General features: G+C 36.7%; 1 protein-coding gene across 1 annotated transcript in view; it reads right to left on the bottom strand.

The window, feature by feature from the left end:
- The window catches only part of ITGA8 (integrin subunit alpha 8), a 157,891-nt gene that overhangs the window by 27,230 nt on the left and 102,862 nt on the right, over positions 1-27,799 (bottom strand). The window contains exons 21-27 of the mRNA XM_081346360.1: positions 25,280-25,372; positions 22,057-22,136; positions 20,901-20,981; positions 19,196-19,301; positions 13,350-13,508; positions 13,083-13,205; positions 8,324-8,437 (exon numbers count right to left, since the gene is read on the bottom strand). Of these exons, the coding sequence (XP_081202486.1) occupies positions 8,324-8,437; positions 13,083-13,205; positions 13,350-13,508; positions 19,196-19,301; positions 20,901-20,981; positions 22,057-22,136; positions 25,280-25,372 (756 nt within the window). The remainder of the gene's footprint in view (positions 1-8,323; positions 8,438-13,082; positions 13,206-13,349; positions 13,509-19,195; positions 19,302-20,900; positions 20,982-22,056; positions 22,137-25,279; positions 25,373-27,799) is intronic.

Raw genomic sequence — 27,799 nt, 5'->3', positions numbered from 1 at the left:
ACATAACCTTGAGTAAAAACCTTTAACTTATTTCTTTCTTAAATTACCGGTATTTGAGTTTCCAAGTGGATTTCTATATGTTTACTGCAATTTTAATCACAACTTTGCAACTTTTATTGTGTTTAATATATTTTTCTATAGCACCCTAATAACCCCTAACCTTCCTGTTGAACTTCAGAATTGCCCTTCAAGGAGTTGCATTGCCTTTTTGAGAAGTGCTGTTTTAATCCTGTCAGCATTTTTAATTCCCCCCCCCCACTTTTTCTCCATGGATGTATCCTCAGTATTATTATTTTGAAACATAGACATGATTTGAAGAGAATTTTCAAGTGAGGGTATGGATCTCATTTTTATTGGGTGGCCTATAGTTACAGAGGCCCAGAAAAACTGGTAGAAGATCTGAATTACCTTACCAATCTAATCTAAATCAATGCATATAAAAGTTTCAAAGTCATGATTAAAACTGCAATAAGCATATAGAATCCATTTGGAAACTCAAACAATTTAAGAGAGAAATAAATTAAAGATATTTCTACTTTCTTAAGATATATTTTGTCAATACTATATATTTTGCTAATAACATATTAGTATTGTAAGGAAACATGAATTAAGGGATTCCTGATGTACACCTAAGGAAGATCACATTGGCTCTCTAGTACAGGACAAATTTTGGCTCTCTTTTTGATATATATTCAATGAGGCCAGAATTTTTATCTCACTAGTGATAAATATTTATATTCTTTGGAATTTCCTGCAGTGTCAGCATGCTCCCCCATTCTTGCAGCTATACTTTTCCTCTTTGCAGCTGCTGTTCTGAGCAGGCCTTCTTTAGTTATTTTATCTCTCATCAGCAAGAGGATTTATGAGTATGCTAGACCCTGACCTTTGCTCTAGTGGGTGGAGCTTATGCAAACAGATGCTCATTCAAAAGCTCAAGTGATGAGTTTCTAACTTTTTTCTTGTGGGACAAAATCAGCTGAGCAAACTCTCAGATGTTGGCATTATTAACACCAGACATTTAAAAAAACACAGAGCAGCATTCCAGATATCCAGAACAGTTAACATAGGATCGACAAATATTATGCTGTTGCGTTTTATTTATATTTTTGATAGCTATCACTGACAATAGAGTGACCAGCTGGGCATCATCAAATCAATGCATACATGCTAATTTATATGTACAGCAACAATTTTAAAACCATTTCTTTCCTCTTAATTTTAAAATTTGCTTGAGTAAGACCAATCCAAATACAGTAGAGAACCATTTTTTCAGGGCACTTCAAACATAGATCTGTCTGCTGTAAAAGGGACCACATGATCAATTTTCCAGATTCGCTGCTTATTCAAAGATTACTTTGAACCTGAATCCAAAAGTCATCTACCTAGCTTAAACCCATCAACTAAAATCATTAGTAATATTAACATAGAATTCAGCTGAAAGGGAAAAAGGAAGGCTAAACTATGACTCATAAAGGCATTTTTTTCCTTCCAAAGGATGTACGGAGTTTAACAGGATAGGCATTTAATTTCCAAAGGATTCCAGTAAAGGGCAATTGCAGTCAAGATGATGGAGGGGACAGAAGAGAGGGAGTTAGAAATAGGATGGATGGAAATATTATAGCATGGAGCAGGATCTTCCAAAATTTGAAATCATGATCACTGATAAGATTTTTATCTTCAAAGTGTAAATGCTAGGCTGTGCTTTATATCAAATTTAGAATAAAAGATTTTACTAGATTTAAATCACAGATATTTTGGTGCTTTGTTGTTGTTAGTTGCGAAGTCGTGTCCGACCCATCGCGACCCTAGGGACAACGTTCCTCCAGGCTTTCTTGTCCTCTACCATCTTCTGGAGTCCAATTAAGCTCACGCCTACTGCTTCAGTAACTCCATCCAGCCACCTCATTCTCTGTCCTCCCCTTCTTCTATTGCCCTCAATCTTTCCCAGCATTAGGCTCTTCTCCAGTGAGTCCTTCCTTCTCATTAGGTGGCCAAAGTATTTGAGTTTCAACTTCAGGATCTGGCCTTCTAAAGAGCAGTCAGGGTTGATCTCCTCTAGGTGCTTATTTTTATATTAATCAAAGAGCTAATTTTGAAAATCCAGCACAAGTTGAATAAAAATGAATAAAATGTGTTATCAGAATTAAACAAACACGTTTAATGGTATTCCAATTAAAAGGGGAAAATATTTGATTTGAATGAATGATTTGAAGCATTTTGTGAGGAAGAGTCAAGGATCTCTTCCTTGGTCTCTTTTGATTCAAAATGTTCTTCTTTCTAAAGCAGCCTTCCATGTTTCAAAACAGAAGATGGACTACTATTACATTGTTTAGTGTACTATTAAATTAGTTTAGCAAATGAAAAGAAATCTGAACACTTATTGATTTTACTCTTATAATCACAGAACAGAAAGTGACATGGTTTGATCTCAAATTCTTTTCCTTCTAGACAATCTCAATAATTCAGATAATACTTTTTATAAGAATTGTTATAAACAGCTTTGATTTCTACTTTATTATTGCCAACATCCACTATTATTGATACAATAACACACACACTTGTGTGTGTGAGAGAGAGTCAGAGAGAGAGAGAAAAGTTACTCTTAATTTTAATATGAAATGTAGAATCCTCCTATGATATTAAAGTCTTCTGTAAAATGAGTTCTTAAGATAAAATAACAATCCCCATTAATACATGACCCTGTTACCATGTTTTAATGTTATCTCCTTTCCTGATCTTTTTAAATTATTTCCAGCTACTGAATCCACAAAGATGGAAAGCATGTTTATTATTAATCCACTGGTATATGGCCACAACAGTTTGCATTTTTTTCACCGCATTCCACTTTTCTTATTTGGGGTCATGGGATCACTCAGTTCACTCTGTATAATTTCTTGATGGCTTCCTGTAGTAATAATACTGTCTCTCTCAGACAGGGTTATCTGTAAATGCCATCAATGTACTCCCACCTCTATTCTACAGATGTTAATAAAAACAAAATAGATCTTACACTGGTCAGTGATAGGCATCAAAAATATAAATAGAAACAGTTACAACTGTTATTTGTAACTTTCAACTTGAAGATCTACTTTTTGATATTATAATAATCATGTTATTCTTGCATTTATTCCATTTCACTAGTTCCTTATTTAATGGACACCATTTTTTCAGTTTTGATCCTGTCAGAAACTACTGCAGTATTTCCTGAGGATTATTATTACCCAAACTTCTTTTAAAAATTTAAACTGTGCATTGGGCCACTGAATCCTCACAATTGCTTCATAAGCTCTAGGAATTCAATTTTTATCACTTAATATAAACTGAAGATGTGGAGGAATTGATCTGGGAAAACATTGTACAATGTATCATTTCAATGTGCAGAACAATTTATCTGTGGTAGAAAGCTATTTGTACAATATTCTCAACCAGTAACTACCTGCAACTGAATCCTCTTTATCTCTTTTGGAAATAGATACCCTATATTTTCCATTCTTACATATTCAGTTGATATATTTCTCTTGAGTGTGGCCAGATTTAAGCTTCTACAGTAGTGCTTAAACACTCATTTTTGGCGGAATAGTAGAAACAGAGGACTGTTCAAAATATATTACAGGACTGGTAGAAGCTATGTGCTAAATACTGGGACAGTTTCCCAATATAGGTTTAAGATTTTTTCCCCCAGAAATTATTTTCAGTTTGTCCGAAGAATATTGGATATGGGACTTGTTCCGATGTACCATGTCAGGCTTTGTCTCTGAATGTTATGTGCTTATAAATATGCAATCTCTCATTGCATGAAAATATGTAAGCATTCCATGAAAATAAGATTCTTGTTCTATTCAGGATCCTAATCCACATGTGTGTTTATTTACTTATTTATTTGTATCCTACCTTTATTATTTTTATAAGTAACTCAAGGCAGTGAAAATATCCAACGTACCTTCTTCCTCCTTTTCTCCACAATAACAACCCTGTGAGGTGAGTTGGGCTGAGAGAGAGTGACTCAAGGCCACCCAATTGGCTTTTATGGCTAAGATGGGACTCACCTTAGCCCCAGTCTCCTACTTTCTAACTTGGGGCCTTAACCACTGGACCAAACTGGCTCATTTAAATGTAAGTTGGTGACATTTTAAAGGCATTCACATCGGACATCAGTAGTGTAGGGCCTGTTCTTCCTTATCTATCTTTTCCTTTGGCAAGGGCTAAAACAGGAAAAAAATGAAGAATGCTTTTTTCCATTAAGCTTTACAACTTTATATCTATGTTATCAAGATGAAGGTTTTTAGAGAAATCCACAAATGTCTGATATCTTTTATCATTCTCTGGAGTACTAGCACCTTTCCAAAATGTTAAACATATTCAAATCTATTATCATACTAAAAATGAGTTTCAGTTTCAGCAAATGTGAAACATATGGCTACTTGGATTCCAAATAACTAAGCACTTCCAAGACATGCTGAGTACAAAATCTGTTTGCATACTATCCAAAGTCAGGCAGAGGTAATTTGGAAAGCACATCACCTATCAGCCCACCTAAGTAGTTAAAACAATTTAAATGAGTTCTCAGTGGGCCTAGTGATGGATTATGGTGCCTGCTTTGGTCTCAATGAAGCACAACAGCAGAAATCAATAACCTATCCCAAAGGTATATAGACCAAGCAAGGCATGTAAGGACAAAATAAAGGGCATCTGGCCTGCAGGTGGGATTCCTGAGAGAAGATGAGGAGGAGGAGGAGAAGAAAGTAATTGTTTTATCCAGCTTCACTGATCAATTCTATTGAGGAGAATTCAGATTTCTCTTCATATCTGAGTGATCTGTGTGAATAGGTTTGCCACTAATTCCATATAATCAAGCTCCATTGCATTTGGCTTGCTAAGCTATATTGGGAGAGGATATTTCTACACAGGAACAGAAGTATCATAGAGAATCTTCTATGGTAGTGAGTGGTTCACATATTTTTCAGGCCAAGGAATGCATGCATCCACTGAATGGTATTGGTGAAGAGTACCCACATGAACGAGACCCAAGACAAAAAGTAACTTTCATAAATTATTAAATCAAGTCATTACAGTGAATAGGTTTATAAACATTTATCAAGTTTCCTTTCTATGACAATAAAAAGTAAAATTCTGTGGCAATCTTCAAAATCTTTATTTGTCACATCTAAGACTTTCAAGGCTATATGCCATCTGGGAATGTTAGGCTGTAATCTGCTTTCAAATACCAACATTTTTCTCTCTTTAAATTGAAGTTATATATAAACCATTGTTTTGTTATAACATAAGATTGGTATCAGGCTTCTGACACATTTTTTTTTAATAAACTGTGGGTGGGGAGAGAGCTTGGCAGCTCCCCAGAGAATAATCTGTGGTCATATTAAGGCTTTGGTGCTCATGGTTTCCCATTGCTTATTCTGTGCTATATAGATTGCCTCTTCAGTGGCTGTGCACTGTATTTAATATGGATAGAAAATCAATAGAAGTCATACTAGAAATACAATTAATAATGAAATAAAACTAATTATTTTTTGAATGAATTAAACAACGGATGATTTGAAGATTCAACTACATCAATGATAAAATTTAACATATGTTTCTGTTTACATTCAAGTTTTGAAACACAGCCAAATTCTTCCTTATTCTTCTTGGCTTTGATTCAACAGCCTTCATTATCTCTGTTGGCTTTGGGGGAGACCTTAAGCTCCTTGTTTACTCAAGCTTGTTTAATCATCTCGCTTCATATAGCTCCAGTTTGTGATAAAATGTTAGACTTTAACCTAACAGATTACAATTAGCTACAAGATTGAACAGTCAGCAAGTGTTATTTTAATGATGATGTGGACAGGATCATGGGGAGGCTGAGCTCCACCACTTGTTTGTTGGATCCGTGCCCCTCCTGGCTGGTTTATGCGGCTCAGGAGGGGACACGAGACTGGTTCCAGGCAGTAATAACTGCTTCTTTGAAGGAGGGTGTCTTCCCCACCGCCTTGAAGGAGGTGGTGGTGAGACCACTCCTCAAAAAGCCTGCCCTGGACCCAGATGTTTTAAATAACTATTGTCCAGTCTCCAACCTTCGCTTTTTGGCGAAGGTTGTTGAGAGCATGGTGGCACAACAGCTTCCTCTGTTCCTGGAGGAAACTGATTATCTGGACCCGTACCAATCGGGTTTCAGGCCCGGGCACAGCACGGAGACGGCACTGGTTGCGCTGGTGAATGATCTCTGGCGGGCTCGGGACAGGGATTGCTCCTCTGTCCTAGTCCTATTAGATCTCTCAGCGGCTTTCGATACCATCAACCATGGTATCCTACTGCGACGTCTCAGGGGGCTGGGAGTGGGAGGCACCGTTTTACGGTGGTTCTCCTCCTATCTCCTGGGCCGCTCGCAGTCGGTGTTGATGGGAGGGCAGAGATCCACCCCAAGGCCTCTTGCTTGTGGAGTCCCTCAGGGGTCAGTTCTCTCGCCCCTTCTGTTCAACATCTATATGAAGCCGCTGGGCGAGGTCATTCGTGGTTTCGGGGTGGGGTATCATCAGTACGCTGATGATACCCAACTTTTTTTCTCCACCCCGAACAACCCAGCGATGCCCTCGCCGTGATGTCCCGTTGCCTGGAGGCGGTCCAGGTCTGGATGGGAAGAAACAGGCTTCGTCTCAATCCTGCCAAGACTGAGTGGCTTTGCGTACCGGCATCTCGGGCTAACCAAACTATTCCACCTTTAATGATGAGGGTGTTACCCACGATTGATAGGGCTTGCAACTGAGGCGTCGTCCTGGACCCACGGCTCAATTTTGAAGATCATATACGAACCGTGACCAGGGGAGCTTTTGCCCAGGTTCGCCTGGTGCGCCAGTTGCGACCCTACCTGGACTGAGATGCCCTACGCACAGTCACTCATGCACTCGTGACCTCCCGTTTAGACTATTGCAATGCTCTCTACATGGGGCTGCCGTTGAGGACCATTCAGAGAGTACAACTGGTGCAGAATGCGGCCGCGCGAGTTGTGATGGGGGTCTCCCAATACTCCCATGTAACACCTCTGCTCCGTGAGCTGCATTGGCTTCCGGTTGCTCTCCGGGTGAGATTCAAAGTGCTGGTGATGACCTATAAAGCCCTAAATGGCTTGGGTCCGGGATATTTGAGGGAACACCTGCTGCCAGCATCAAGTTCCCTTCATCCAGTGCGCTCGCAGAGGGAGGGTCTTCTCAGGGTGCCGCCGGTAAAAGATTGCCGGCGGATAACACCCAGGGAGAGGGCCTTTTCTGTGGGTGCGCCTGCCCTCTGGAACCAGCTGCCTGTGGAGCTCAGGACTGCCCCTGACCTACGCTCATTTCGCCGGGACCTGAAGACTTGGCTCTTTGAGCTCTCTGACCCAGGCTGAGAATTTTAACTGGGGTTTTATTTTCAGGGATAATTTAATCTTTTAATTCTCTTTTAACTTTGTATTTTATATTGATGTGATTTTAAAATGCCCCGTAAACAGCCCTGAGTCCTTCGGGAAAGGGCGGTATATAAATCTAATAAAATCTAAATCTAATCTATTTTAATACTGTGAAAAGTTAGGCAATCATTAAATAAATTACACAAAATCAATATAAACATAAAATTCATTAAAATGAAAAACAAATTCTTTATTCTTAAAATTAATGATAATGGATTAAATCAAAATTATACTTTTATATCTGAAAGCAATCGCTGCTCCATTATTTTGTAATATATCACAGAACAGAATTCTTAGTGAGATGGGTTTCCTATTTTTTTTCTCCTGAACATTTAAAGTATTTTATAGCGTGATAAGGTGGTATTTTGGCAGGGAAAGATTGTTTTAAGTCAATGGTGCAGAATAAAATAATAGATTCACACATTCATTGATGAGATCCTGAAATCACTGAGCAATTTGGGAGTAATGTATGGCAAAATTTACATACATTCTAGAAAAAAATATAAATTGATTGACTGTCCTAAATGACATAATCCTTGCATTTTCTTGAGAACTAGTATGGTCCAACTGGAAGTGAAAGCTGAAGATCTGGGAAATCAGACAGTCGCTCTTCCTATTTTCAGGACAGCTTTATACATTGAATCTTTTATTACAAGACAAGTTTAAAAATGGTCTATTGCAAACATTAGAAAAAGAAATACATGTCATATTTAATGAAATTTATGTTTGATTAGTTAGAAATCAGAATGGTTCCTTGTTGATGCATGAACTGAAGTAAAGTGGGACTGCCAGTATCTCTGAGAAACAGGCACTTATGCTTACAGTTGCAATTTACAGATTTATTCTATGAACAGGATAGCTTACATTTAGCTTGCATTTCTTTACCTGTAGAAATGTTGAAGCCCATAAACGAGATCGGATTTTCAATGCAGCACTTTTCCCTTTTTCCAAGAGCCCCACAGAACAGGTGATCATTAAACATTCGACATTTGTGCAGTTCTATACAGAAAGTAAAAAAGTATATTAATTATTTATTGAAGATATTGACAAGAGTCAAATTCCAACTGGGGAAACTAGAATACCAACCTGTTCAGCTTTTATTTTTTAAAAGTAATAAAATATAAGAAATGTTAAGTTTTAAAAAAGAGAAATATCATCAGCTTAGACCTCTTTAAGAAAAGACTGTCTTATTGTAAAATTGTCCATTAAAAAAGTCTTTATTTTTGAATGAAAATTTAATTTTGGTATTAAAAGTCAATTTCAATTTTTTTCAGCAAGCTGTATAAAGAAGCAGTACTTGTCTTGATATTTACTAATGTCTTCATAGCATTCTAACAATATTCCTTTTTCCTTACATTTAAAACATTATTAATAGGATGCACAAGCTTGCATATCATGCCATCAATATCTGAAATATGATTTGTTGAAACAGTCAGCATTCAGTTCCTTTTGCTATTTGATTTGGGATGTAATGAATACTGAAAATCCATTTTTTATGTTGAAAGCATAGTGCTGTTGAAAGCATAGTGCTGTTCAGGGAATAGAAGCATTTTATGAGATATAGTTTTAAAAGTATTGGCATTTGCTAAGAATACTCCTAGCATTTCAGAAGAAATCATCATAATGTAAGTAGTCATTGCATTAATTAGAACAAATGATTGTCAGTTGGAGGAGCAATCTTTACATATGCGCATGTATGAGTGGATGCCAATTGCAAAACATGACAAATATTAAGTTATAAGCCTTCTGTGTCCAAATCCCCAAGTCTCCTAGTACAGAACTTTATAAGCTGGGTTTTTGTAAAATAAAATGTGCTCTAAGAAAAATAATGTTACATAATGTTATATTCTGTAAATGCAAAGTTAAATTTGTACCCCAAATTATAGAATATCACAGCAAATGTTTCCTCATTAAAACTGAATGAATGATTGTGTGTTTTTTCCCCTCTAAACTCAGTCCACTTCCTCAACAGGAAAGTGATTATACAGAACTTACTGAAAGGCAATATTTTAGAGGAAGTATTTGTTTAGCTTTTCTGATTTAATCACTCTTTAATCTAGCCAAAGTGTTTATTCCCTGTAATGTAGGATCAATGAAGACATGTCTTTCTTTCTATTCACAGTTGTACTAGATCAAAAAAGAGCTTCATAATTAAAGGCTAAGTCAGATACTTAAAAAACAAAACAAAAAACAGATGCATATAACTTAGATTCAAAGACTATTTTGCTGTGATTTTTGTAGTAATTGAACAGACTTACAGGCCAGGACTCAAAAACTCTCCTCATTTTACAGGTATTCTTCGACTTATGACCACAATTGAATTTAAAATTTTTATTGCTAAGCAAGGCAATTGTTAAATGAGTCAGATCCCATTTTATAAACTTTTTTGCTACAGTTGTTAAGCAAATCACTGCAGTTAATAATAATAATAAAGTTAGAAGGGACCTTGGAGGTCATCTAGACCAACCCCCTGCTAAGGCAGGAAACCCTATACCATTTCAGACAGATGGCTGTCCAGTCTCTTCTTAAAAAGTTCCAGTGTTGGAGCATTCACAACTTCTGGAGGCAGGTTGTTCCACTGGTTAATTGTTCTAACTGTCAGGAAATTTCTCCTTAGTTCTAGATTGCTTCTCTTTGATTAGTTTCCTCTGTTGCTTCTTTTCCTGTCTTCAGGTGTTTTGGAGAATAGCTTGACTCCCTCTTCTTTTTGGCAACCCCTGAGATATTGAAACACTGCTATCATGTCATCCCTAGTCCTTTTCTTCATTAAACTAGACATACCCAATTCCAGCAACCGTTCCTTATATATTTTAGCCTCCAGTCCCCTAATCATCTGTGTTGTTCTTCTCTGTACTCTTTCTGGAGTCTCAACATCTTTTTTACATCATGGTGACCAAAACTGGATGCAGTATTCCAAGTATGGCCTTACCAAAGCATTGTAAAGTGGTATTAACACTTCATGTCATCTTGATTCTATCTGTCTGTTAATGCAGCCTTAGCACTTGTTGGCTTTTTTGGCAGCTGCATCACACTGTTGGGTCATATTTAAGTGATTGCCCACTAGGACTCCGAGATCCCTCTCACAGTGACTACTATTGAACAAGGTACCACCTGGCATTTAGCTTTTCTTGCCTAAATGTAGAACCTTACTTTTTTCACCACTGAATTTCATTTTGTTAGATAGCGCCCAGTCTGTCAAGATCCTTCTGTACCTTAAGCCTGTCTTCTGGAGTGTTGGCTATTCCTTCCAGCTTGATGTCATCTGCAAATTTGATGAGTTCCCCATCTATCCCCGCATCCAAATCATTTATGAAGATGTTGAAGAGCACTGGGCCCAGAACAGAGCCCTGGGGCACCCCACTACATACTTCCCTCTGTGTAGATCCAGTTCCATTGAGGACCACACGCTGTGTATGGCCGGCCAGCCAGCTATGAATCATCTGGTCGTGATGCTGTCTAACCCAATTTTTTCTATCTTATCAAATAGTAGGTTGTGGTCTACTTTATCAAATGCCTTACTGAAATCCAAGTAAATTATATCCACAGCATTCCTCTGGTCCACTAAGTTTGTCACATTGTCAAAGAATGCAATAAGACAGGGGTGTCAAACTCAATTTCATTGAGGGCCGCATCAGCACTGCAGTTGCCCTCAGGGGGCCGGGTGGGTGTGGCCTGTGTGGGCGTGGCCTACTGGGTGGGCGTGGCTAGAGTGCATATGGCCTACTGGGTGGGCGTGGCCAGCTCTACATCATTGGCATCAAGGGTGCCTATGGGGGCCTGGGCAGGAGTGGGACAGATCTGGGGGTCTCTGGCAGAAGGAGGGTCTCTGGGCCGGGGCCAAGGCAGAGGGGGCCGTTCCCTCACTGTTTCCAGGATGGCTTCGCGGGCCACATGAAACCACTTCGCGGGCCAGATCCAGCCCCCGGGCCTTGTGTTTGACATGTCTGCAATAAGATTTGTCTGGCATGATCTGTTCATTGCTTGATTATCTTTTCCAGAATCATCCCAGGTATTGAGGTCGGGATGGTAGGTATGTAGTTTCCTGGATCCATTCTTTTTTTCCTTTTTTTAAAAATGGGAACTACATCAGCTCTTTTACAATCTTCTTGTAGTTCTCCAGTGTTCCAGGATCTTTGAAAGATATAGTTTAGTAGTTCTGAGATCACATCTGCCAGTTCCTTCAGAACCTTGGGTGTAATCCATCTGGTCCTTGTGATTTGAACTTGTCTAGGGTGGATAGGTGCTCACTTACCATTTTCTTGCCTATCTTAACTTGTGTTTCTGTTTTTTACAGGACTGTTTTTGATAAGTTGGACTGTTTTTTCTCTTTGTGTAAATACGGATGCAAAAAACGAGTTAAGTAGTTCTACTTTCTCCCTTTTGCAAGCCTTCTTGCCACTTTCTCCCAATAATAGACCAATCATTTCCTTAACTTTTTTTTACTGCTTTTTTGTTGTTATTTTTTACTTTTGTCGCAAGCTTTAGTTCATCTTGAGTCTTCATCTTTGCATATCTGCCAATATTCTGCCTTAGTTATGTGCCCCTGTTTCCATTTTTATACTTGTCCTTTTTGTCTTTCAATTTATCAGAGTTCTTTATGCAGTAGGGATGGTCTCTTGGTGGTAAGATATGTTAATCATATCATAACCTGTTTCCTCTTCCCCTCCAACGTGTATTAAAAATAGAAGTTGAGAAAGATCTAGAATGTGAAATGCTACCTGTCTAAATCCAATTCATTTCAATCAAACTACTGGAAAACCTGCATTGTTATTTTTACTATAATACTGCAGATTCTTTTTCCCCAACCTACTTGTACACAGAGCTTAACAACTGGGATAGCCATTTCTTGAATTTGTTTTAGTAGTTTACAGGTTAGTTATTACAAAAAAAATCTAACATCTTGAAGCATTATAGATGAATAGTGCCTCTGTGATTGTGTAATAATTGTTCCATAGATAGGCTTCCTAGAATTTAGAATTTATATTTGCTTAGCCTTGATAATCAGGAAAAGAAACGAAGAATGAGAATTATCTGTTAACTGGTATTGAATTAGCAGATTTTAAAAATAATCTAAATCATGCCAGGTTTAAACTTGCATGAAATATATTATGAAATAGATCCAAATATAGATTTGAATTAAAACAGAGTAGAATCAATAGGAGAATAAAAGTAATTCACAATTTATATGTTTCATTCTGTCTCTTTTTCCCAACTACAGTATTATATCTTTATTTCTCTAATAGGTTAGAGAATGTTACATATAGAATGAACAGAGAAAACCATCCAATTGCACGGATAGGATATTTTCTTGTACTCAACAAAAAGTATTTTTATACATCATTATGATTCAAAAGTAGAACTGCATATGGAAATGAATAAAAAAATCTTATTGTGTACAGTGTAGATACAGCTAATTTTATATCTGTAGACTGATCTGAGAGTTCCACATCTTGTTGTCTACTAGATAACTGTAAATGTTTCTCTAAGTCATGATGTTATATGCCTGAAAAAAATAAATTAATATTCAAGGGGAGTTGGAGTGTTGTGAATATTTTGTCCTGACAAAGACAAGTTATAAAAAGTTCTTCCATGATCAACTAAAATGAGGGTCTTTGAGTATATAGCACAAAAACATCCATCTCACCAGAATTTTTGCCGAATTTTTTTCATACTCCACCAATTTGGCTTCTCTCCGTCCAACAGAGTGAGAGATGGAGGCATTTCTTAAAAAAGCAGCAAGCTCTGGAGTGTCTTCTGGGACAGTAAACTGCAGAAAAAGAGAAATAAGCTTTAAATGACCTAGATGAAAATATTTATATATAATTATAGAATTCATTTACTGGCATTATCAAATTTCTAAAAGTCTAAAAAAGCATAGTTTTACTGAATAGGAGAATCAAGACACTGTTACCTTTACTTCCAAACTGTTAATTGCAGAATTTGTTTGACACTTCAGAGGTCCATGTGTCTGAATGTGGAGGATGTAAAGAAGGAATTCTGTTTTGCTCAATACTGGCCATTCCACATACAGAACTGTATCATTGATAGCACTCGGCCCAATGTTGTGCAACTATTTGGATAAATAATAATAATAAAAATATTTACCAAAATTTTTATTCACATCATTATGCATTTTTTACATTATTCCTACCTCAAAATTGCAATCCTATCAATACCCCTTGAGCCAAACTTATGAAAAATTCCCCATCATAGTGCAAACTGAAAATCTAATTAGATGACGTTTCCAAGACTGGCCTGCCTGGACCAATATTCATTTGGTCATCATTGCTCTAAGTTAACCCTCCCCAGTCCAGATGGATTGGGACTGTAAGTTTTAAAAAATCAGGTGGAATTTCTCGGAATTAGAATCTAAATATGTCCCAGATGCCCTAAACTGAGGAAATCCACTTTTTGGTTGCTTTCTTATGCCTCTCCTTTTAACTATGTAGTTTTTACATTCAGGATTCTTTTCAAGCTTCTGCTTTTCAGATCATTTCCTATTTTGTCTCCATTATTTAATTAATCTGATGCTTCATCAGCCTTCCCAGTACATTTTTTTTCTGTATCATATGAATCTGTGAGTATAAAGACATATATTAATTATGACAAAAATGGATTAATTTCCACTTTCTTTATAAGCCTATCTTAGAGCAGGCTGAATTTCTGGGATGGAGGGGAGGGGGGAAATATACCACTAGTTGTCTCATTTGTACATTTGCCTTTAGTATCACTAGGTATCAGAGGCCTTCCCAACACCCAAAAGGATGCCTACTTAAGAAGGTCATGAGATTGGAAGAATTGAAGTATTTTGGGTTGTCTTTTCCTAGCCGAGCTGTGGATAACGTGGGGCAGGTCCATGGAAGTTATGGCTTCCACGAAATCTTGAGCTACCTCTGACCCCATTCCCAGGCATAGGTGGTTGAAGTCCCCAAAATATAAGCCTGGGGAACTCCTTTGCCAGACCCGTGGTGAGGTCCAGGAGCCTGGGTAGGGACACTGGTGCAGCAGCAGCAATCCCACCTGTTCCCTTGAGCCCAACCTAAGAAAAAGGGACTCATAGCCAGGCACTTGTGCCATGGCCCTGGTAACTATCAGAGATTGTCTGATGACAACAGTCACACACCGCCTCCTCAGCACTGAAGTCTAGGCTGTTGCCATATTCGGGAGAAGGGCGGTATACAAATAAAATTAATAATAATAATAATAACCCGCTGGACACATTTCTGAGAGAGCAACACCTCCTTCTGGGCCCAGCCAGATCTCAGTGATACAAGCCAGATAGGCCTATTGGAAAGAATCAAGTCAGCAATAAGGCAAGCCTTATTACAGGTTGGGCTGGGCCCACACAGAGTGCAAGAGGGGTAGAACATGAGATCGATACTAAATATTGAGATTGTGTTCCCTGTAAGCACTCCCTCTTACTGCTCATATCTCCCATTACCTGACACCAGTGAATTACTCTGCCCTATCCTGCCTTCAACACCTGCCATTCCAACAGCACTCTTTTATTGATCTAAAAGGGGAACCTCCTCCAATTAGTGAAAAGTCAGGGGTAAGGTGAGCCCAATAGGTACTATAGCACTTGCTCTCAGCACCCTCAAACCATCACCATCCCCTTCCCCACTTAGAGGCACCTAGGGCAGACTCTTGCCCAGTTATCTGGGAATGGTTTTACCCTGCTGTTCCTGAGGAAGTGGACAGGATCCTACGGCAGCTTGGAAGGGATGGCACTGCCCTATGCAGACCCAGTGTGTAATCTGGGGGTTCTTCTGAACTCACAATTCCTGCTTGAAGAACAGTGGCAGTCATGGCCAGGAGGGCCTTTATGCAACAACTGCAGGTTGTGTGCTAGATATGCCCTTTCCTGGACCAGCAATCCCTGCTCACAGTCACTCACAACCTAGTCATCTCCCATCTTGACTACTGCAACACCCTCTACATGGGCCTGCCCTTGAAAAGCATCCAGAAGCTCCAAATGGTTCAAAATGAGTGGCACACTTGGTTTTGTAAGATCCAGGTGTGCACATATGTCACCTCTCCTGCGGGAGCTATATTGGCTTCTGTGTGCAAATTGTTGCTGGTTATCACCTTTGAAGCCCTACATATCTTATCTGAATTTTCCTCCCCTTGACAAAGGACTGTCTCTTCCCTTTTAACCCAACCAACCCTGGGGAGACTGGAGAGGCAGGGAATGTTGCAGGTCCCTTCTCCTAAGTAAATACATCTGGTGGGACTCCAAAGAAGGGCTTCTCTGTGGTAGATCACTCCCTTTGGAATATCATCCCTGTGGATGTTAGACTGGCTCTCATTTTGACAGTCTTTTGCAAGGCTCTGAAGATTTGGTTTTGCCAGTGGGTCTGGGGAACCCAGAGTGGGATGGAGCCCATCAAGTAGCTTGTTTGATTGCTTTTGGTCTCTGGGCACTACTGTTTTTATTCTTTTTATACTGAGTTTTTTGTTTTTTCTAAGCTGCTTAGAGTCATTGAAAATGAGGGGATGGCCATATAAATTCTCTAAATAAATAAATGTAATTACGGTATGTGAAAGATGCAAAGACTAAAACTTTGCAGTCATAAATCTCCTTTTTCGGTGTAATAATAATAATTTTTATTTTTATTTTTATTTTTATTCCATTTATATCCCGCCCTTCTCCGAAGACTCAGGGCGGCTTACAAGCTTAGCAGTAGCCTTCATTCTATGTATATGCCTGCTTATTAGGGCTATAATGATGATGATGATGATGATGATGATGATGATGATGATGATGATAATAATAATAATAATAATAATAATAATAATAATAATAATAATAATAATAAGTTGGAAGGGACCTTGGAGGTCATCTAGTCCAACCCCCTGCTCAGGCAGGAAACCCTATACCATTTCAGGCAAATGGCTGTCCAGTCTCCTCTTAAAAACTTCCAGTGTTGGAGCATTCACAGCTTCTGGAGGCAGGTTGTTCCACTGGTTAATTGTTCTAACTGTCAGGAAGTTTTTCCTTAGTTCTAGGCTGCTTCTCTCCTTGATCAGTTTCCATCTATTGCTTCTTGTCCTGCCTTCGGGTGCTTTGGAGAATAGCTTGTGGCAGCCCCTGAGATATTGGAACACTGCTATCATGTCACCCCTCGTCCTTCTCTTCATTAAACTAGACATACCCAATTCCAGCAACCGTTCCCTATATGTTTTAGCCTCCAGTCCCCCAATCATCTTTGTTGCTCTTCTCTGTACCCTTTCTAGAGTCTCAACATCTTTTTTACATCGTGGTGTCCAAAACTGGATGCAGTATTCCAGGTGTGGCCTTACCAAGGCATTGTAAATGGTATTAGTACTTCACGTGATCTTGATTCTATCCTTCTGTTAATGCAGCCTAGCACTGTGTTGGCTTTTTTGGTAGCTGCAGCACACTGCTGGCTCATACTGAAGTGATTGTCTACTAGGACTCCAAGATCCCTCTCACAGTTACTACTATTGAGCAAGGTACCACCTATACTATACCTGTGCATTTGATTTTTCCTGCCTAAGTGTAGAACCTTACTTTTTTCACCATTGAATTTCATTTTGTTAGATAGCGCCCAGTATTCGAGTCTGTCCAGATCCTCCTGTATTGTAAGCCTATCTTCTGGAGTATTGGCTATTCCTGCCAGCTTGGTGTCGTCTGCAAATTTGATGAGTTCCCCATCTATCCCCTCATCCAAATCGTTGATGAAGACGTTGAAGAGCACTGGGCCCAGAACAGAGCCATGGGGCACCCCACTACACACTTCCTTCCATGTAGATGCAGTTACATTGAGGACCACACGCTGAGTACGGCCTGTCAGCCAGCTACGAATCCATCTGGTAGTGATGCTATCTAACCCACATTTTTCTATCTTATCAAGTAGTAGGTTGTGATCTACTTTATCAAATGCCTTACTGAAGTCCAAGTAAATTATATCTACAGCATTCCTCTGGTCCACTAATTTTGTCACTTGGTCAAAGAATGCAATAAGATTTGTCTGGCATGATCTGTTTTTGACAAACCCATGTTGTCTTTTAGTGATGACTTTGTTTGCATCAAGGTGTTCGCTGATTTGTTGTTGGATTATCTTCTTTGAATGGTCTCTGAATGAGAAGTGAGGAGTACTTGTAGTCAATTATTAATACTTTGCCACAGGTATTCTTGGAATTCTGATAATTAGGTGCAAAGGATAATTGGGAGCACAATACCATTTCCAATATTATAACATTACAAAATTGTCTCTTTAAAGATATGTTGCTGAAGCAGCTATGTTATCATTCTGGTAAATAGTAAAATAAGTATTTTAATATGATGTCAGCTCAAATAATCTTTTACAAATGTTCTCTGTAGCTTTCTTTCCCCCACTTTGTATCTTACCAATACAGCTATGTTTTCAGTTTATTCAAAATAGTACTGACATATTATAGTTCTTTAATAAGAGGTTTTAGGAGCACAGCCGAAAAGTATGATAGATATGCTTTTAATATACTAATGTGCTAAACGTGTGATAGCATATTAAACTTAACTCCAATTATCAGCAGCATTCAGTAAGCCTTCAATATCTGACATAAAGAGTGCTTGCCTTGTAATATTTCAGTTTATAATTTTGTTTATATTTTGTTATCCATAGTTCCCTCTGAGATTGCCCATCCTGTCTTGCCTACTGGTTTGTAAATAAAACCATATGTGAAACATCCTGTTTCACTCTGAAATTTAGTTATCCATCAAATTCCAAGGAGAATATGCATTCATTATATATCACTCCCTCCATAGAGGTCATTTGAGTAATCCTTTGAAATCGAATGATAATAATATATATTAACATTTATGAAAGGTCCACATTCATTTCATGATGTGGTTCCTAATTGTTTTTTAATTTGTACTTTATTGTAACTTAGTCTGATTTGTGTAGATTGCTCGATTTATCTAATATGCCTAGTTTCTGGGATAAGGGCATGAATTAAATGTTAGGAAAAATCACTTTTCTTCATGTCCCAAAATCTTAATAATATTGAAGGAATGGCTATAGAGATTTACTATCTTTCCTAATTAAGGATATATAATCAAAAATTAAGGAATGCAGTATACATATATATATATATATATATATCTAATGGTTAAGATTATTCCAGTACCTGTTTCAGAGCAAAATTTTAGGAGAGGGAGAGAAAGAGAAAACATCAAATAGGCAGTTACAGCTTTGCTTTCCTAGCATAGCTCAGCAATTTAAAATAATAGATAGCCATAAATCAGCCATGGTCTCACAGATCCAGTGCAGCTCTTGCTACATTCATGCATGCCAACTGAATATAGTCACTATGCTTTTCCCCCAAACACAGCTACATTTAGTTGGGAAACCAAAAATACAATAAAGCTGCAGTCAATCTTTCAATTCTGATGGAATATTTCTAGATACTGAAGAATAAATAGAATTCCTAATTGGCTCAGACAACTAATGCTGCCTAAAGCAAGATTCTGCAATCAGCATTTCCAGATATTTGTAGTAGTGGAGATTCTTCCTTCCAAAGGTTTTTGAAATTCACAACAAAACTCAAAATTAGCCCTGCTGTCTAGAAGTGCAGGGAATGTAGCTAATTGTAAGGAGGATGGTTACAGGTTCCTTACCCAGCTGAACAGAGGAAGTAAATACAGAGCAAGAATACTTTCTCAATTCTCAATAAAATTCATTTTGTGTATTATGCATAAAATATGCCATTTCTTATTAGGAAACTATTTTTATATTTATGTTTGTTTTTAACCTCATATATATGTTCCACTAAAGGTCCAATCTCATCTTCTTTGGTAGGTTCATCTTTTGGTTTCCAGTTATGAATTGGCAACACAATTTGTGGAGGATGAGAGACTCTGAAACAGTTCATAAACAAAATCACATGAGATCGCTTGTTTTGCTTAACAAAGGAAATAAATGCAGAAGTAGAATACTAAATGATAGTTGATCCTCTATTGATTCATTTATATAAATTATTAATAAGTACTTCCCTAAAGATAAAGCTCAGGTAGGTTTTTTAGAAAGAAAGTTACAAATCTTGAGGTGTGCCACCGAAATGGTCATGATACAGCTCTGCAAGCTTTAGGGAAGAGATAGCAACTATGACAACTATGCAAGATGGGGGTCAAAATATCAAAATGGTAGCACAACTTTATGATTGAAGCCTCAATAAAAAAATTATATGGATTCATGCACAACATGCAAAAAATGGGCAGGGCTTCAATTGCATAGTTGTAATCAGCATTTTGAATTTTTTGACCTCCTTGTGGACACTTCTGACACTAGTTACAGTTTCCCAAAAGGCTACCATTTCAACATCACATATATATGCATTCATTTAGTACTAGATACTCTCAATACTCTTGTACAGTTTAACCTTTAATGCCAATACAAATTACAAAATTACTAAACAAATAATACATCAGTTAAATAGATGCCAATCCTCATTCTTGATGTTTTAAAGACATTAACAAAAAAAACCAAAATGTTTCAAGAAAGGATGTCTTCTTAACTGGATATGTATAAATTCTTTTAAAACTTCCCTTGAATATTCTTTAGGAAATAAGAAAAAGCCTTTATTATACAGTATATGATATGAGCAATATCTATATAGCAGGATATTCTTTCAGAAAATACACAGCTATTGTCAACTGTGTTCACCTATAGAATATTAAAGATATGTATAATTTTTTATTCCATCAGCAGCATTCTTATATGGATCAGGTAATTAGCATTAAACATTTAATTTTCATGTCAGAAAATTAACACATTAAGAAATTATTTTATAATAATATAGTTAAGAATATTGTCATGTCCCAAATAGAACTTTGGCCATATGTTCTTGAAGATGAGTTTTCCATGTTGCTGTATTGTGCACTTGAAAAAATTTCAAAAACATTGTGAATATCATGCCCTAAAGCAATCCTGCTGCATGAACAGACCTTCTTGGGCAGCCTAAAGGAATTCTGACTATTTCTTCACTAACTTGTAAATTTAAATCTAATTTATTGTGAGAAAAGACTGCTCTATGAATAAGAATGAATAGAATGGCACAGGATGTCATAGATTTACACACAAAAACACACAAAGTTGCCAAGGACTGAATGAACTGTCAAGCTCATAATTTAAGTTTTATCATAATATGTGATCAATTAAAAGACCTATTGGCATGGATTTATCTCATTCTATCACCCTCACATGGCTGTCAGCTTACAGTTAAGCCAATATACCAGTGGCAAATATACAACCTAGCCATGCATACAGCAACACAAGAAGATGAGTAAGAATTGTTTTTCTGGTTAGGTAACCAACAAACCTTCTGAAAAGAAGTATCCTTTAAGGCTTATCATATTTGGGAGTCAATAATTACAAATGTCTAAATACCGTAATACACAGTCACAACAAATTAAATAATTATGACTATTTTAGATTTGACTCAGAATAAATGTACTTACCCTCTGATCTGTACATGAGCTATTGCACTGATGTCAATTTTAAGTTCAACCAAATTACTGTTGGGATTAGCTTTGTTGGAACTAAAATAAATTAGGGTAAAGTTTAATTTTGTTTCAAATACATGGATCTGAAACATTTCAACTTAAATCTACAAAGCTCAAGGAATACAATGCTTTTCCCACCAGATACTCTCTAGATAGGTAGATTTTCTAAATATATTCTTGATCAAAGTAAAATAGACAAATTAGGCATCAATATAGTACAGTACAATATACCATTTCTTAAATCTTATGTTTGTAGAATCCATCTGCACTTTGAAAAATTATGGAGAATCACAAAAGAATTTATGTTTATATGAATTATACATACTGCTATGTTCTGTATATGATACATTTGTAGACTATTCATGTACTAAATCATATCATATAACAATATTATATCTTAGATACTAATATACTGTAATTTCATTTCATGAGTGATTTTGTTTTAAATATTTGCAAATATATTTCATATCTTGCAACTAATTATGATTTATTTTTTTATCCCTGAGAGGATCTTGTGGCACCCCCTAGGGTTGCTCAGACCACATTTAACAAATCCTGGTATAGAGCAAGAACAGGTACCCTCATTCCCTTCAAATGTTTTGGACCGAACACCTGTAATTCATTCTCTATTTGCCATACGGTTGAGGTAGATGAGAGACAATTAGGATTTTCAGTGATGTAACAAGATGGATTAGTTAAATATACATATACACACTTTTAAATCTGCTTCCTTTGGCATTATTGGTTTTAGATTGATTTTAGAAGAGTCATTATCATCACAGACTTTGCCCTTGTGGTTCAAGGGAGGTAGAAAGTTTTGCCTATTTTTTTATGGTGTTCCATATATGGTATTGAAAATTTACTTTCTTTTCCCCAATTATTTCAAAATTTGAGAGTCATATAAATAAATATGTTAATTATTTTTAAGGACCAAATATCTTTACCAAGGCAGACAACCATGCAAAACTTTGACTTAGATGTATTGTTCTATTATTCTATGATAATTTCTTGGTAATATGTTTGCTCTAGGAATATATTTTCTTTCTTCTATTTGTAACGCTGGTCAAAGACCATAATAAAGAATTTTCTTTCATTACATATGTGTTCTTACCTTTGTACTTGGAGCTTGAATTCAACGCTCAGTTCAGGATTTTCAAAATGCTGAACAGTGAATCTGATGCCTGCAGAAAACTTCAAAGTGAAATTATATATTAAAACTATGAACATAAAACTAAACTATGTTTATAAATTAATATTAGATGTTTAAGATGACCAGAAGATGCCTTGAGTGAAGTCTTGTTGTTTTTCAATAAACAATCAACAAACAGGTGACAATTAATTCTACAGATGTATGTACAGTACATACAATATTACTAATTTGTTTTTTAAAAAAACTAGAGTTTTTACTTCTTTCCTTCCCAAAGCAGTAAAATAATTCATGTTTTGAATGTCTATTCTCTCGTTATTAGGGTATTGACCTTAAGATCCAATGTATGCAATCAGAAATATATTTGTGTTTTTAATGATTATTGAAATGTACATGATTATGGTTATGCTGGCTTGAAAGCTGATGGGATTTTAAGATTACTAGATTATTCATTCATTCATTCATTCATTCATTCATTCATTCATTCATTCATTCTGTTATGTACTGGGCTCTTATGAAACACCACGTGGGTTGCTGGAGCAGCTAACGGCTCTCCAACAACCCAGACTATTAGTCTCCTGTGCTGCAATTGGCTATCTCCAGGCGGCAATGGTTGATTCAAACCTATTGGCTGCTGCCTAGGGGCTAGACTATATATTGCAGCTAGTTGCAGACAATTCCCCAGTACAGTTCCAGCACGAAATAAACAATGAGTTATCCTGTACTCTGTTCCGCGTCTTCATTCCTGCACCAAAGAACCCGCTATTTAACACATTCATTCATTCATTCATTCATTCATTCATTCATTCATTCAGTGGGGTCTTATGGATACCCAAAATAGATAATGTACCATGGAATCTATAGGTACCAATTTCCTGGCTGTGTGGCATTCCTCAATATCTTTCAATGATGAATTGATGGTCCTAAGAACCATTATTTTTTTTAAAGATTTTATTGTAATGTGCCCAGAGGGGTTGGCTATAGGATGGCTTACAAATAATTCCTTTGTCTATATAAATGTAGCATTTAAAAAAGGCCACAATATCCATACAGCTCAATTTTTTGCAGGTTTAATAGCATATAGTATCTACTTCTGGCAGCCAAATGTAAATTTTTCTGGTTCCCTGAGTTCCACTGGAGCAGATATGTACCACAGTTCTAGTGATCTATGAAAGCCTCTTTACTTTAGCCCTACTTTAATGATTTATTTAAACATAAAATTGATGTATGTATTAAGGAGCAGCAGATGGTGTTTCTGGGTGGCAATGGGTTTTAATGAAGGTTTTTAATCCTTGACATTGCTAGTAATATTGGGCAATGAGATTCACAACTGCCAACAATAAAACTCCACAGAGGACAACGGATTTTATCTGATTAAAACAGTAGAAAAGTGTTTCAGAAAGAAGAAAGCAGGCAGGCAGGCAGGAAGCAAGCAAGCAATGTAACTTCACAAGTTTTTTTTAACAGAAAACCCTTTAATATGTTCATTCCTTCACTGACCATTCAAAGTTAGGGGAGGGCTAAATGATTGGTAGTTATGAGCAGTCCCCAGTTCCAGCTGGTACAGCATCCACAGTCATGACATCACATTTTTTATTTTTTTCTGCCACTTTCCACAAAGGGGAAGCTGATGGAAAGTAGGAAATGATGATCATGTGAGGTTCTTGCTTAATGATCTATATGATCTTTGCTTAATGATGGCAACTGGGACTGCTGGAACTATCATTACTAAGTAACATTTTATTGCTTGGTTATAGCAATTCAAAAAGTCATATGTGTGTGTGCGTGTCTGTGTGTATGCAATTATCCTAAAAATTCGAGTCCCAGGTATATCCATTTAAAAAGACTACTAAAAGATTGCTAAAATGCTGATCTCCGGGACGAAAAAACTTTATTCAATACTAAGCCTTCATCAACAGCTGTTTTTGTTATCAAAGTGTGAGCTAAGCTCTGGGAACGCTCATCCTTATAGCCCTTTGGATGTTAACAACCTGGCCATTGAGCGTGTCATTGGTCCACCCGTCCCCTGCCTTCCCGTAATTGAGTTGATCCTGATTCGGTCGCGCTGACCAACATCCGCTTCAATTTTGCCAGTCCGCCTCCTCCCACTCGCCCCGCTCGCCGATCCTGTCCATCTTGCAGCATGTGACTGTCCGGCATTTTTGTCGGATCACTCCCCCCGCTGCTGTGTCCGGAAGCACTGTCAGCTGGCAAGCCTTCCACCACGCTTGTTGCGCTGATCAGCTGTTCCCTCATTTACCGTGCAAGGGGTTCAGTCTGCACTTCCGCATTTCCAGTCCTCGCATTCCCCTGCCTCACCAGAGGTTTTGTAAGTGTGTGATCGAGGCCTTTCACTTTCCTGTTTATGCAAGAGTAGAGTGGTCGATGGTTTACACGTTCAGGCCCTGTTTCCTGCCACCTGCTTCCTAGGCTGTGAGCACTTATCCTGTGATGTCAAACTGTCGGGCATTATCCCGCAATTGCTCTCCCTATTATGGTACAGTGTGTTATTGCCACCTCATGCAGTTAATCTGGTTGGTAGCCCCCTGGTCGCATTTGCAGCGTCAGTCGTGCTAATTTGTTAAAAGGCTATAAAAACAATGTCTCTCTAATGTTGGCTTACTCTTTGATAATGTTAGCAGTGGCTAATGAAAGCTCAGTGCAAAATATACTTTCTGTCCCGGAGATCAATATGTCTTCCTTTTTACAAATAAATACACCTGGTACTCAGATTTTCTTGATATGTATGTATGTATGTATGCATGCATGCATGCATGCATGTATGTAAGGGGTAATATCTGGAAACCCTGAAAGTTGTTTATAATAAAATGTTTTTAACTACATGGCAAATGGTGTGAGAGTGCGGTAAACAAAACCATAATCAGTTCCAATTATAATAATAAAAATACAAAACAAATGAAATCAGTAAATTGGGAAATTATCATGGTATTTGTGCTACTTTATATGATTTTACTCACTCATCTAGCTATACAGATATAAATACAAGTATTTTGAAAAATTGAAAATTATATATACAGTAAAATGTTCAACTACAATTTCACTCCTGCACATTTTTTAAAAAAGCTATCATTCACTAATATAAGTTCTCCTAATTTTGATGGTTTTCCATTAATTCTCTAAACAGTTTAATTTGCTATAATTAATAATACTTTTGATTTTGCCTTACATTTGCTCCAGCTGCCATGGGATTTCCAAGATCACAGATCACTGTTCTAGTTTCATTTTCCATCTTATAATCACAGCTCAGCACACGTAGTGCCTGTAACCAAAGAACACCAACATGGAGTTGAAAGGTCAATCCAGAATGTATCCTGTTGGAAAAATGAATGGTCTTCAGATAGCAAGATTGCTGCTGATTTCAAACAGCTGTACAGAAGTCTAAGAATTCATTCATGAATGATAAAATTGACATTCAAAAAAGAACAAACTAGGTATAAATGAAACAGGGAAAGATCACTGGTATTATTTTCACTATATATCAAGTATACTAGGTTGGAAAATGACATTTATAAAGCTATTTTGCCTTAATATTCTGATAGGAGAATTGGAATTCAGGATAACAATAGTACTTGGACTTATATACTGCTTCACAGTGGTTTACAGAGTGGTTTACTGCTTTAAGTTGTTTACAGAGTCAGCAATACAATATACAGTATTTTTGCTGAACTCAATATAATATATTTTTGCTGATCTCAGTTGTTTAAATTTTTGTAGTAATATTTGTTAGAAAGCATATTGACATAAAACAACATAAAATTAAAAACAAAATAATCCTATAAAATTTAAAAGGCAAAATTGCTGTAATCTTTAAAATGACACATGTATGAAGCTATAAGACTCAATGAGAAATTTATTCAGCTTTTGTTTACAGTAGTGGAAATTTGCTTTAGTAATTTTCTGAAGCTAGGTAAGAATTACACATTAATATACAAACATAATGTGTATTATAGGAGAAAATGCTTGCAAAAATATGTGATAAGAGAAAGTACATGTAAAAATATTTGTATTAGGATAAAAAGGCTTAAAATGTACACTTGTTTTTATCTTAGCCAAATATAAAACATGGTTTGAAGAGATTAAAGTTGGAAATGTGGCCCATGTCTGTACATAAATAGCACAACTCAAATTTAATACACATGAACTCACAATTTTGAGGTACACCTCTAGTGCTAAATGTATTGCAAATGACTAGTACTATAACATCTAGACAATGGCTGAGTAGTCAGGGCTACACATGATTTATGTTTAGCTTAAGTACTGAAAAAAATCCAAAATAGCTTAGTATGTTGAAGATTTTTCTTTCCCTAGTATAAATACAGTGCTAACTTTTTGTGTATTATCTTTGATCTTTGGATCAGCTATCTATCTGAATGAACATAATGAAGCAGGAGATGGTCAGCAGGAGAAGCATAGAAAGTTGTAAGACATTAGAAATTACATAAAAATAAAACATGTCTTTTATCTTTTTTTCTTTAACACAATTCACTGGAGAAACAACATTTAAAAATGTATACAAAATGCTTTTAAAAATCATAATGTGATTGGAATGACTGCTATGCATTTACTAAGCAAAGTATCTTTTGCAATCTTATGGCTTCCAGATGTATTTATTATCGTTCCCATCATTTACAAATGTTACAGCCAATAGGATAAGCTAATTATTCCAGATGAGGCAAAAAACTGCTAGATATTTAAAAAGGTATCTGTGTACCTGTACTAAAATACTATGATAAATGCTCCAGTTGTAACTAAACTAAGGTATGATCTAACACTGTAGCTCATAATTAGGCCCTCTGGAACAATAAAATAATATTTTCATAAAGTTATTTTCAACACAATAACAGAAAAAATCATTTTTAGAAAGGAAATTATCTGGGCACAACCTGTTTTCCTTTTTGGAGCATCATACTTTAAATTATTCAGAATAAAGTTCATGATGTATCAACTTTCAATTGTTTGCAGTCAGATAAAATGAAATATTACTCTTACCCTGTGGTGCATGCATGAACCGTTGGTGCATCTAAAGAATAGGATCTCATCTTATTTTCAAACGAAGATCTCTTCTTTATACTTTTTAAGTAAAATGTATTACCTCCAGATCAGTTCATTGCTATACTTGCTACACTTGCTCTAAACAAAGCTATTGAGACATTTTCCTAACCCATCTTCCCATAACTGCGACTATCTGATAAGGATTTTGCTGAAATATATATTATTTATTTCAAAATCTGGACCACATTTTAGGAATGTGTGAACCTTTAGTTCAGTTCAAAAATCAAATTCTGAAGTAATTTATTTGAATCATGTTTTCAAACCTAGTCTCTGAACTGAACTTCCAAAATAATTTTATACACTAAAACATGTGTGTTTGAATTAATGAGAAGATCTGTTACATAGTTTTTTTCAGCTGGACTGAATTTTCAAACTGGATTGATGATTGGAATCAATCATGCAAGTCAAATTGCAAATCTGAATCAACTAATTATTAAAATTAAATTCTACTATATACTGAATGAATTGATATACTTCAGTTTATTTATTTATTATATATACTTACTGCCCATCAAGTTTAGAGTTGTTAGGTTTCTCCTCACCCACCCCACCCCTCCCCACCTCCAAATGCTATACTTTTGTGCAGATTTTGGTTACAAAGTCTCCAGTGGAGACAAAAATAATTGGTATTTCT

The sequence above is a fragment of the Vipera berus genome (assembly GCF_964194415.1).
Source record: "Vipera berus genome assembly, chromosome: Z".
NCBI classification, from domain to species: domain Eukaryota; kingdom Metazoa; phylum Chordata; class Lepidosauria; order Squamata; family Viperidae; genus Vipera; species Vipera berus.
Note: the sequence above shows the minus strand (reverse complement) of the source record. Positions and strands in the feature narration are given on the sequence as shown.